This window comes from Enhydra lutris, unplaced genomic scaffold (assembly GCF_002288905.1).
Source record: "Enhydra lutris kenyoni isolate GAN:26980312 unplaced genomic scaffold, ASM228890v2 scaffoldscaffold28, whole genome shotgun sequence".
Lineage (NCBI taxonomy): Eukaryota > Metazoa > Chordata > Mammalia > Carnivora > Mustelidae > Enhydra > Enhydra lutris.
The window spans coordinates 24,936,825-24,949,193 of NW_019154112.1; the positions used below are offsets into that span (position 1 = coordinate 24,936,825).

General features: G+C 36.8%; 1 protein-coding gene across 1 annotated transcript in view; it reads left to right on the forward strand.

The window, feature by feature from the left end:
• LOC111152224 (PKHD1, fibrocystin/polyductin) overlaps window positions 1-12,369 on the forward strand; it is a 459,207-nt gene that overhangs the window by 52,193 nt on the left and 394,645 nt on the right. The window contains exons 28-29 of the mRNA XM_022510630.1: window positions 6,970-7,100; window positions 9,253-9,388. Of these exons, the coding sequence (XP_022366338.1) occupies window positions 6,970-7,100; window positions 9,253-9,388 (267 nt within the window). The remainder of the gene's footprint in view (window positions 1-6,969; window positions 7,101-9,252; window positions 9,389-12,369) is intronic.

Sequence of the window (12,369 nt, forward strand, 5' to 3'; positions counted from 1 at the left end):
TTGCCCATATGCAGAAGCACACTTGAAAGGGTTTTTTTTTTTTTTTTTTTGTTTTTTTTTTTGTTTTTAACAGAGGGAGAGAGTGTGGGAGGGGGAGGAGTGGGGGGAGAGGGGGAGAGAGAATCCTCAGGCAGACTCTCTGCTGAGTGTAGAGCCTGACAAGGGGCTTGATCCCTGGACCCTGAGATCATGACCTGAGCTGAAATTTCCATGACCTTGTCTTCCAGATCACTGATACATTCTTCTGCATCCTGTAATCTGTTGATTCCCCCTAGTGGATTTTTTAAAATTTCAGTTATTGTATCCAACTTTGATTGGTTTTAAAAATATATTCTATTTCTTTACTGAAACTCACACTGAGTTTTTCCATTCTTTTCTCCAGTGCAGTGAGTATCTTTATGATCATTACTTTAAATTCTTTATCAGGCATATTACTTATCTGGATTTCACTTAATTGTTTACTGCATTTTTTTCTTGTTCTTTCTGTTGGGACTTGTTCCTCTCTCTTCCCATTTTGGATGACTTTCTATGTTTGTTTCTAGGGATTAGGCAAAATGGTTACTTCTCTGTGGAGTTGGGTATGATACCCCTTATGCAGACTGTGTGTGCTTGGAGTTTTGCTGACAGGAGCTGTGGACATATATGCTAGTTACTCTTCTAAACCATGACTTTTTACAGAAAGAATGAAGAAACAAGTAATAATAAAATTAAAAAAATAAAAAATAAAAAAATAAAATGGAAGAAGAAAAAAGAATAAGAAAGAACAAAACAACAAAATAAGACAAATTTTCAAAAGTTAAAGTACAATAAAACAGTATAAATTAAACTCCCCCCCCAAATCCACAGCTGGTTTCTGTGCCCCAGCACCACAGGATGGCTGGCACTGGCTCACAGACCCTGGGCTGGCTGAAGTCACAAGCTCGCCAAGGTGACGGAACATTCCAGCTATGTTGTCTGGACCCTACTCTGGTCTAGGCTTTTATTGTGGGGTGGGAATGTGAGATGTGTCCTTCTCCAGTCTCTGTGATCTGAAGAACTTTCTGGCACCAACCGCTTGGCAAAATTTTAGTGTTGTCTCTTATATGCTAGTTGTTCTTTTAAACTGCAGGTTTTTCTGTGTCCCCAGAGACACAAAACCGTTCCTGGTTTTTCAGTATTCCTAGCCCCAGCCATTTGCAGTGTTAGGGTGGAGGTCTTGTTACTGTCTTTCTATATCTCTTTCTGTTCTCTTGCCATTCTCTCTGTCTTTAGTTGTTTAATAGCTATTCACTTTGCTCTCAGTTCTTCAGGAGGAATTGTTCTATTAAGAGATGTAATTTGGTCTGTTCTGTGGAAGAGGCGAGCTCAGAGTCTTCTTAAATTGCCGTCTTGAATTGGAACCTATTATCATTGTGATTTTGATTTTGATTTTCCAAATGACTAATGATGTTGAACATCTTTTCATGTCCTTATTAACCATTTGTGTATCTTTGGAGAAATGCTTATTCAAATCCTTTGACCATTTAAAAAATTGGGTTATTTGTCCCTTTATTATTGAATTGTAAGTGTTCTTTATATATTATGGATATGAGTCTTTTATCAGATATATGAGTTGCAAGTATTTTTCCTATTCTGTAGGTTGTCTTTTTATTTTCTTGATATTATTCTTTAGAGGACAAAAGTTGTTTTTTAAAATTTTAATTCTCATGTAGTTAACATACAGTATTGTATTACTTTCAGATGTAAAATACAATGATTCAACAATTATATATATTAGTGTTCATCATGATAAGTATACTCTTAATCCCCTTTACCTATTTCACTCATTCCCCCACCCATCTCCCCTTTGGTCCCTGTTTATTCTCTATAGTTGAGACTGCTTTTTGATTTATCTTTTTTCTCCTTTGTTCATTTGTTTTGTTTCTTAAATACTGTACATGAGTGAAATCATATGGTATTTGACTTTCTCTGACTGGCTTATTTCACTTAGGAATATACTCTCTAGCTCTGTCCATGTTGTTGTAAATGGTAAGATTTCATTTTTTATGGCTGAATAATATCCTGAGATATCTATCTATCTGTCTATCTCACATCTTTATCCATTGATAGACACTTGGCTTACTCCCATAATTTTACTATAGTAAATAATACTGCAATAAGCATAGGGGTGCATGTATCCCTTTGAATTAGTGTTTTCATATTCTTTGGGTAAATACTCAGTAGTGTGATTACTAGATTGTAGGTAATGTATATTTTTAATTTTTGAGGAACCTCCATACTATTTTCCACAGTAGCTGCACCAATTTTGCATTCCCATCAATAATGCATGAGGGTTCTCTTTTCTCCACATCCTCATGAACACTTGTTTCTTGAGTTTTTGGCTATAGCCATTCTGACAGGTATGAGTTGGTTTGCATTTCCCTGATGATGAGAGGTGTTGAGCATCTTTTCATGTGTCTGTTGGCCGTCTGTATGTCTTCTTTGGAAGAATGTCTGTTCATATCTTTTGCCCACTTTTAAATTAGATTATTTGCTTTATGATGTGAGTTGTATAAGTTTTTTTTTAAGATTTTATGTATTCATTTGATAGACAGAGATCACAAGTAGGCAGACAGGCAGGCAGAGAGAGAGGGGGAAGCAGTCTCCCCGCTTAGCAGAGAGCCTGATATGGGGCTTGATCCCAGGACCCTGAGATCATGACCTGAGCTGAAGGCAGAGGCTTAACCCACTGAGCCACCCAGGTGCCGCTGTATAAGTTCTTTATGTATTTTGGATACTAATCCTTATCAGATATGTCATTTGCAAATATCTTCTCCCATTCAGTAGGTTGTTTTTTAGTTTTGTTAGTTGCTTCTTGCTATACAGAAGCTTTTTATTTTGATGTAACCCTAATAGTTTATTTTGCTTTTGTTTCCTTCAGGAAACATCTGGAAAGATGTTACAGCCAATGTCAGAGAAATGACTACCTGTTCTGTCTTCTAGGATTTTTGTGGTTTTAGGTCTCCCATTTAGGTCCCTAATCCATTTTGAGTTTATTTTGTGTATGCTGTAAGTAAATGCTGTAAGTGAGTGGGCCAGTTTCATTCTTTTGCATGTAGCTGTCTGGTTTTCCTAACACCATTTGTGGAAGAGACTGCCTTTTCCCCATTGCATATTCTTGTCATTTTGTTAAAGACTATTAACCGTATAATTGCGGGTTTATTTCTGGATTTCTATTCTGTTCCATTGATCTTTCTGTCTGTTTTTATGCTAGTACCATATTGTTTTGATTACTACAACTTTGCAATATGACTTGAAGTCTAGAATTGTGATACTTCGAGTTTACTTTTTCTTTTTCAAAATTGCTTTGGCTGTTAAGGGTCTTCCGTGGTTCCATACAAATTTTAGGATCATTTGTTGAAGTTCTGTGAAAATGCTTTTGGTATTTTGATATGGATTGCATTAAATCTGTATATTGCTTTGTGTAGTATAGGTGTTTCAACAATTTTTTTTATTGTGTTATGTTAGTCGCCATAAAATACATCATTAGTTTTTGATGCAATGTTCCAAGATTCATTGTTTATGTACAACACCCAGTGCTCCTTGCAATACATGCCCTCCTTAATACCCACCACCAGGCTCCCAGTCCATGAGCATGGACTGTCTTTCTGTTTGTTTGCATCATTTCAGTTTCTTTTTTTTTTTTAATCATTTTTTCTATTTATTTTCAGCATAACAGTATTCATTGTTTTTGTACCACACCCAGTGCTCCATGCAATCCGTGCACTCTCTAATACCCACCACCTGGTTCCCCCAACCTCCCACCCCCCCACCTCTTCAAACCCTTCAGATTGTTTTTCAGAGTCCATAGTCTCTCATTGTTCACCTCCCCTTCCAATTTCCCCCAACTCCCTTCTCCTAACTCCCCATGTCCTCCATGCTATTTGTTATGCTCCACAAATAAGTGAAACCATATGATAATTGACTCTCTCTGCTTGACTTATTTCACTCAGCATAATATCTTCCATTTCAGTTTCTTTCATCAGTATTTTATGTTTTCAGAGTATAGATTTTTCTCCTATTTGGTTAAATTTATTTTATTAATTTTGGAGCAATTGTAGATGGGATTTTTAAAAAAAAATTATCTTTCCGTTACTTCATTATTAGTGTATAGAAATGCAATGGATTCTGTACATGATTTTTTATCCTGCAACTTTACTGAATTCATTTATCAGTTTCAGTATTTTTTGGGTGGGGTCTAACATTTTCTACATATAGTATCATATCATCTGCAAATAGTGAATGTTTTATTTTTTTCCTTGCCAATTTGGATGACTTTTTTATTCCTTTCTCTTGTCTTGTTGCTGTGGCTAGGACTTCCAATACTATGTTGAATAAAAATGGCAAGAGTGGACATCCCTGTCTTGCTCTTGACCTTACGGGAAAAGCTCTTAACTTTTTAGTAATGATGATGTTAGCTGTAGGTTTCTCATATAAGCTCTTTATTATGTTGAGGTATGTACCCTCTAAACCTACTTTGTTGAGGGTTTTTATCATAAATTGAGCTGTGCTTTGCCAGATAGTTTTCTGTGTCTATTGAAATGATCGTATTGCTTTTATCCTTACATATATGTGGACAAAATAATGTAACTTCTTAGAAGTAGAATTGCTGAGTCAAGAGGTTATGTACATTTAAAATTTTGATAATACCAAAATATCCTCTTTAGAGGTTTTATAGTTTATTCTCTGTGTAGCAATATATATGACTATATACTTATCCCATCTTACCAACACAGTGTGTTACCAAACTTTTTGATATTTGCTCATTTTATGGAAGAAAAATAACATTTCATTGTAGTTTTACTTTGCATTTAATTTGCTAAGAGAGGAATTAAATATCTTTTCATAAGTTTAAGAGGCATTGCATTTTCTTTTCAGTCACCTGTCCATCTCCTTAGCCCTCTTTTTTTCAGTTGGATTATTTTTCTTTCTTACTGATTTTAAGAACTTTAAAAAAATATATTGTGGATATATTGTGGATATAAGCCCTTTATGTGTTTGTCTATTTCTTTACTATTTTTGTAATTCATTTTTAAAATTATTAACGTATAATGTATTATTTGTTTCAAGGGTACAGGTCTGTGAATCATCAGTCTTACACAATACGCTGTGGTCACCACAACGCATACCCTCCCCAACATCCATCACCCACAACCCCATCCCCCAACCACCCTCCCCTCCAGCAACTCTCAGTTTGTTTCCTGAGATTAAGAGTCTTTTATGGTTTGTCTCCCTCTCTGGTTTTGTCTTGTTTCATTTTTTTTCTCTCCTCCCCTATGAGCCTCTGCCTTGTTTCTTAAATTCTTCATATCAGTGTGATCATATGACAATTGTTTTTTTCTAATTGACTTTTTTCACATAGCATGATACTCTCTAGTTCCATCCGCGTCATTGCAAATGGCAAGATTTCATTTTTTGATGGCTATGTAATATTCCATTACACACACATACACACACGCACATGCACACACACACACACACACCACATCTTCCTTATCCATTCATCTGTTGATGGACATCTGGGATCTTTCCATAGTTTGGCTATTGTGGACATTGCTGCTATAAACATCGGGGTATAGGTGCCCCTTTGGATCACCACATTTGTATCTTTGGGGTAAATCCTACTAGTATAATTGCTAGATTGTAGGGTAGTTCTATTTTCAACGTTTTGAGGAACCTCCATACTATTTTCCAGAGTGGCTGCACCAGCTTGCATTCCCACCAACAGTGTAGGAGGGATCCCCTTTCTCTGCATCCTTGCCAGCATCTGTCTTTTTCTGACATGTTAATTTTAGCAGTTCTGACTGGTGTGAGGTGGTATCTCATTGTGGTTTTGATTTGTATTTCTCTGATGCCAAGTGATTTGAGCACTTTTTCATGTGTCTGTTGGCCATTTGGATGTCTTGTCTTCAATTTTATTCTCTACCTCTGAAGACTATTGTGGGCTTGCTCTGCCTCTTCAGGGCAAAATCATATATTTAACTTCAGGGTAAATTCCACCTAGTCATATTCTCCTGATAGATGATCATCAGGTTGGGTAAGTTCTGCTGTCCCACCCTAACATGCCTGGGCAATATAACCTTGTTCCTGCACCCACTTCCCACTCTCAAGGTCTATTTAGTGGCTTCCCTGCCTCTCTTATATCCCCTTCTGGGGAGATGGCAGACTGGAATCATTGCCCTCAGGAAGAATAAGTGGGTCTTCTGTTCATTATCTTGATCAAGTGCTGGTCCTCCAAATGTGTGGCATAAGATCACTATGATTGGTACCATACCTCTTCCTACCAATGTCTGCAGCAAGGAGACAGAAGTTTCTGTGTTTGCTCTCCAGTGGTTAGTATAGAAATCCTGATGGTGGTGAGTGGTGATGTCAGCCACCTCTACAGCATCATGGAGACTAGAAGCTAGTATGTGTGGTATCAAATCATGAAGCTGGAAGGTCTAAAGCTGTCATTCAAAGATGAGGGAGTGAGAACCAGTGAACTCAGGAACAGTGCTACAAATGATCTGCTTTAAGTGGCCTCATGATTTGTGGCCCTGACTCTGGGCCCCAGCTCTTTGTACCATGATGCTCTCTTATACTTGATTTCTCAGAAAGAGAATAAGCTCTATAGGATTGACAGGGATGATATTTAAAACTCTAGGGCAGGAAGAGTTTTCAGAGGCCATCTACTTTACTTCCCTGACTCTTGGCAATATTTATCTATGTTTTATTATTAAATATCCCCAGGATGTGTTACTCCTTCTCTCTGCCCTCTACTCACCATTTCTCTCTATTTATATAGCAGTTTATATATTTAGCATCAATCTTTTTCTGCAGTTTGAGTAGGAGTTATCTTTTGACTAAGGAGCTTCATATTTTAATTTCACTTTATCTCTCCTGTGGATAATTAATTTTTGTCTACTGTATGGCTCTTCATTCCATCTGAATTTTTTTTTTTTTTTATTGCAGGAGGGCTCTGGGCCACCATCCAAGGCTCTGGTTTGGAAGATGTGAGCCTGGTGTTATTTGGATCTCGGTCTTGTGCCATCGATATCACCAGAAGCAATTCACAAAGAATTCAATGCAAAGTTCCACCCAGAGTAAGTGGAATCTCCTCTCTGGGTTAGTGGTCATTATTAACATGTAGTGTGAAGGTTTTCATGAATCTTTTCTTAGAACTTAATTAACTTACATGATCTTTTCATCATGAGAATATGCTAATATTGTTTATATTGCCTATGTTGCAATAAAGTGGGAGGCTGACTCCACCAATGGGGCTTGCAATTAACATCAGTTGACTTCTTTTAAAAGAAGACAACAACGCAGTCCCAGTTCCTACTCTCAATGAATAATAATGCTGCAGAATAAATGAATTTATCTAGTGTATATCCTGGATATTGATTTGCAAAACTTACATATATTATCATCTCATTTCTCTCTTAAGCAAATAGTTTACACTAGCAATTTTGTTTTTTGGGATGGATATGAATGGCAGGACTTAGAAATTTTTAGAATGTATGGTTCCTATAAAATATCTTCCTAATTATTCCCTTCTGCTTCTCTTTTCCCTTAAAAACAAGTCCCTTGGGGCACCTGGGTGGCTCAGTTGTTAAGCATCTGCCTTCGGCCCAGGTCATGATCCCAGTGTCCTGGGATCGAGCCCCATATCGGGCTCCCTGCTTGGCGGGGAGTCTGCTTCTCCCTCTCCCTCTGCATATATGCCCTCTCTGTCTCTCTCTCTCTGATAAATAAATAAAATCTTAAAAAAAAAAACACAAGTCCCTTAGCTTTCTGTTTCTTTTTCAGTTAGTGCTGTTTCATAGCCCACTAGGAGATTTGAGTCCATGTTCTTCCATGGTGCTGTTGGTGAGAGTCATGCTCACAGTGGAAGGTGAACTATCTATTCACAGTTCAGTATCATGAACATTCTCAGCACATTCATGACCCTGAAGGATGACTGTTTACTGAACAAATAAAGACCCTCGGAAGAGAAATTTCAGAATCATCTTTCATTGCTGACCTCACATTTTTCTTATTCAGTTGTTAAAATATTGTGAAATGTTCACATTTACATAAAAACTGTATGGAATTCCAATATGTAGTTGTAAGGTAGTTTAACTCTTCCCTATTATTGGACATTAAGATAATTTTCAAAATATCCTATTTTAAACAGCAGAAATTTGATCATCCAATTACATTTTGGAGCATATTTACTTTTCTCAGGATAAATGAATCTAAATTCCAAAGTTCTGATATGTAGTATCCAGTTATCTGAAATTTCTTTTGGTAAAATTTGCATGGTTCAGATTTCTTTTGCTAGGGAGAATAAACATTAAAAAACAAACTTTTTAAGTTTTGGTCCAAGTAATACATGCAAAGATTAAAAGTAAAATGATTAAAATAGTAAAACAATCCTGCTCTCCTACCCCTCTGTGCCCTTCTCCAAGGTCCTTTTTTTGAAACAACTACTTTTAATCATTTTGAATATAGTTGCAGTACCGTTTCTTTATTAAATCAATAAACTATGTTTACATTGTTACAACTATTTTAATGATGTGGGCAGAATCAGGTAATTTTTTTTTCTTTTTTTCAAAGAGTTTCTAATTCTTTTTCTTAATATGTTTTCCTCATAATAAAAAACTTCTATCTTAAAAAAAAATCTATCACATCAATTACTCTTTTTCCTTGAAGCTGTCTGTTCTCCTGCTTCAACCTAACTTGGAGTTTTCTTGGTTTATTTTACACATTTCATCATATCACTTCCCTTGGTTGCTGTCCTGGGTAGATTCACTGTCTTTTGGAGTTCATATCTTTTTTTTTTTTTTTTTTTGGCTGTTGTTTATGAGACCATAGCTTTAATAAATATCCTAGGAAAGAATATGTGGGAGGGAAGTTTTCTGTGTTTTTCCATATCTAAAAGTAGTCTCAAACTTGATAGATAGTTTAGCTAGGTATAGATTTATTTGAAATTGCCTTTTTTTTTTTTTTTTACAGAACCAACTGGTGTATTAATTGCAAATCATTCTTATTTACTCTGTAATCAGTTGGAAACCATACTTGCCTATTCTAAGTAATTGTCAATGTGTGTATGTGTAACTATGTGAGAAAGGGAAAGAGAGTGAGTCAGAGACTTGAAAGTAGCAATATACTTAAATAATTTTCTTATAATGAACCTTTTAAACTAATTCTATATGGACTTCTCTCAAGTCAGTCTTATTTACAGAGGTTTTATTTTAAAAACTGATTTTTCAGGGGAAAGATGGACCCATTGTGAATTTGACTGTGATTACAGGGGACCATTCTGCAGTTCTTCCCATGGCATTTACATACGATTCCTCTTTAAATCCAGTGATCATTTCTCTGAGCAGAAACAGGAGCAACATAGCAGGTAAAATACATGATACTGCAGCATCTTTTTATTTTTAGACCATTGATCCTATAAAGACAGCAAACAATGGTCTCTTAATTATATTGAAGATAGCATTATATTTTGAATGGAAATTATTTTGCAGAAAACTGGAACACTGCTATTTTCATTTTAGCTATCATGGAGTAAATCTCTTTATATCTATTATTTCCTCTGTAAAATTAGGACCATTTCCATCATGGAAAATGACATGAGAATTCAAAGTAACAATTCAAAATATATTTATTGAGCACCTACTCTGTGCTAATGATAGCATAGACATGTAATAGACTTTAATCCCTGCCACTAATTTACAGGATTATTATCCTCAGTTTATAAGTGAAGAAACTAAGGAACAGGTAACTGAAATAACTCATCTAAGATGTTACCGTTAGTAAGTAACAGAGCTGTGATTTGAACCCAAGCAGTCTGATTGCAGATTTTAAGCACTTAACCACTCTTAGTTTATTGTAAAATATAATTTTTTTTTGCATCAGGTTCTATGGTAGTAGCTATTTGATCTGATTAGAGAATAAGATGTTCTCTCATTCTTATTCCTTGAGACATACTTTGTATAAAAAGAACGACTCGTTTAGCATAGAATGACCTGAAACAATTTAATCTTCCATTGATAACTCAGATAATATGACAGGATGGACTTACAACAATTTATTATTATGTCATACCATAATGATCTGGAAAAGTACCAGGTAACATGCCTTTCTGATTAACTGAATGCCAGATAACAGAGTTTATGGCAGCCATATCTAAGGATTTTTTACAAAAGGCCAACACATTTCCCAAAGAAAAAGACTAGACTCAATTTTTCTGGTACTATTGTCATTTTCCATTGCTCAAGAGGACGTAAATAAAGGGGAGTATCCTGTAGCTTCTCAGTAGTACTCAGCTTAGTTAGTGCAGAAGAAGAATTTGGTGCCTCAAACGGCCAAAGTATGTAAAATTCCTTAGTGGTATGGATTCTTCCTAATGAAATAGGAAAGAGAAGAGGGAGTTCTGTGTTCTAGTCAGATTTCAGTGATTTTGACTTTTAGTACAATTTCCTGTCTATGATGAAAAGAATTAGTACATTACATCAGTGCCCCAGAGGCATCTAGGATTAGCTTGACAATTGGCCAAGAACCCAAGGAGTTTATGTTTTTGATGTATACAACATGATGCATGATTTTCAGAATTTCCACTCACATTTAAATCTTTCTACAGGCAGAATAAAGTAGAACATGTTATAAAATCCCCAAAGAGTGACAGCCTACTGGGAAAGTCTCCTTTGAAAGTTAGAATGCTATAAATCTCCACCCAGGAAATGAGAATATTGATGATAACAGTGAAGCCAAGAGGAAATTGAAGAAAGAGAGGAGGGGAGAAAGGGGCAGGGGAGGAAGGATCTGATGTAGAGAACCACGCGTGTGGTTTTTGCGGTTGGGCAGTGCTGGATCTGAATGACTCCAAGCTCAACCACTCCTTGGCCAAGATAGTTAACTTCCTCTGTCTTTAGTGTCTTTAACTGCTAGGTGGGAGTAATACTTTCAAGATTACTGTGAAAACTGGAGGTAAAGTAGGTAAAAGTTTGAACCTAGGAACAAACATGGAGTAAGTACTAAACAAATGCTTTGTTGAGTAGCATCATTCTGCTAGATACTGAGTGTTATATAGATAAGCCAAAGATGTCCTGTGTATATTGGCCCTATATTGTTTCCTTCTTGATAGCAAGCTGAGACCCATTTGCTCAAAAACATGCCGACATCAAACTCAATTTTTTACATAACCAGTTATTTAAAATAAAGTCCCGTGCAATAAAACCCCAGATTTTTAGTTAGAGCCTGCCATTTTGCATACTCTGAAAAACTATATCTAACATCTCCCAGCAACACGTAAGATAAACTTGAGGGTTATAAAAGACTCTAAGCTACTGATGCCCTTTGGAGATCTCCAAGCCAGAGACTATTGCTAAGTGACGTCATCTAAACTCATAACCCTCTCTCCTCCCCGGGGAGTTCCCTGGCCTTCCTACCCTTCCGGGTAGTGGTCTCCTATTGTTGTCTCTGGAAGGTCTCATGCTGTGAGATTTTGGTAGCCATGCAAACCTGTCAAAGGACCACCCATATAAAGCTCATTTTTTTGTGTTCCTGCCTCTTCATGGTCATGTCTTTTTTTCTTGCTCAACCCTGAAATCCTTCAAAGTCACTACACTGAAGCTTCAGACTTAATAGTAGAAATGAGGTTGGGAAGACATGAAGAAGTAAAGAGGGCACGCAGCAAGACAGAAAATGAAGTTAATGGAGGGCTTTTGAATGATGTACTGTACGAGAGACTGTTCTAGGTTGTCTAACTTAATCCTTACAGCAAGGTGGGTTTTGTTACCGTCTTGCTGATGAAAAATCCAAGGCTTTGAGAACCCAAAGTGAGTCATCCAAACTCACACGGGTAGAAAATGGTGGAGCAAGGATTTGAATGTAGAGTCAGTCTTCCCAACACCCCAAAACCTTTGTCTTTGACTTTTCTCTTTCAAGTAGCCTCTTCTCCTCCTCACCTGATTGGTTGTGCTGTTATGTAATGGCCAGCTCTGTAGTTCTCAAATGTTAGCTGCTAAAGGTGTTTTAGAGATGCTTTAGCCTGAGTTGCGTCTCTTTGAGACACAGGAGAGGTATGTGTATTTATTTCCATTCTTGCCATTGCATGCTTGGTTTCTGGCTCTTGTCTGAAGATTAGATTTCTTCTCCCCTCTCTTTCCAGTTAATCTAACAGACTGTAAGAACGCTTCAGTCGCATCCTTTTCTTGCTTAGAAACCTTTGGAGGTCTCTGCTACCTACTGAATTAGGTAAAGGCCCCTTAGGATTGCTTTCTTGGTCTTCAGCCATACACCCACCATCAACTTGACCTAGTCCCATAGAATCCCTGACTATGTACATGTATCGGGTCTTCCAGAGAGTCACTCAATTCTCTT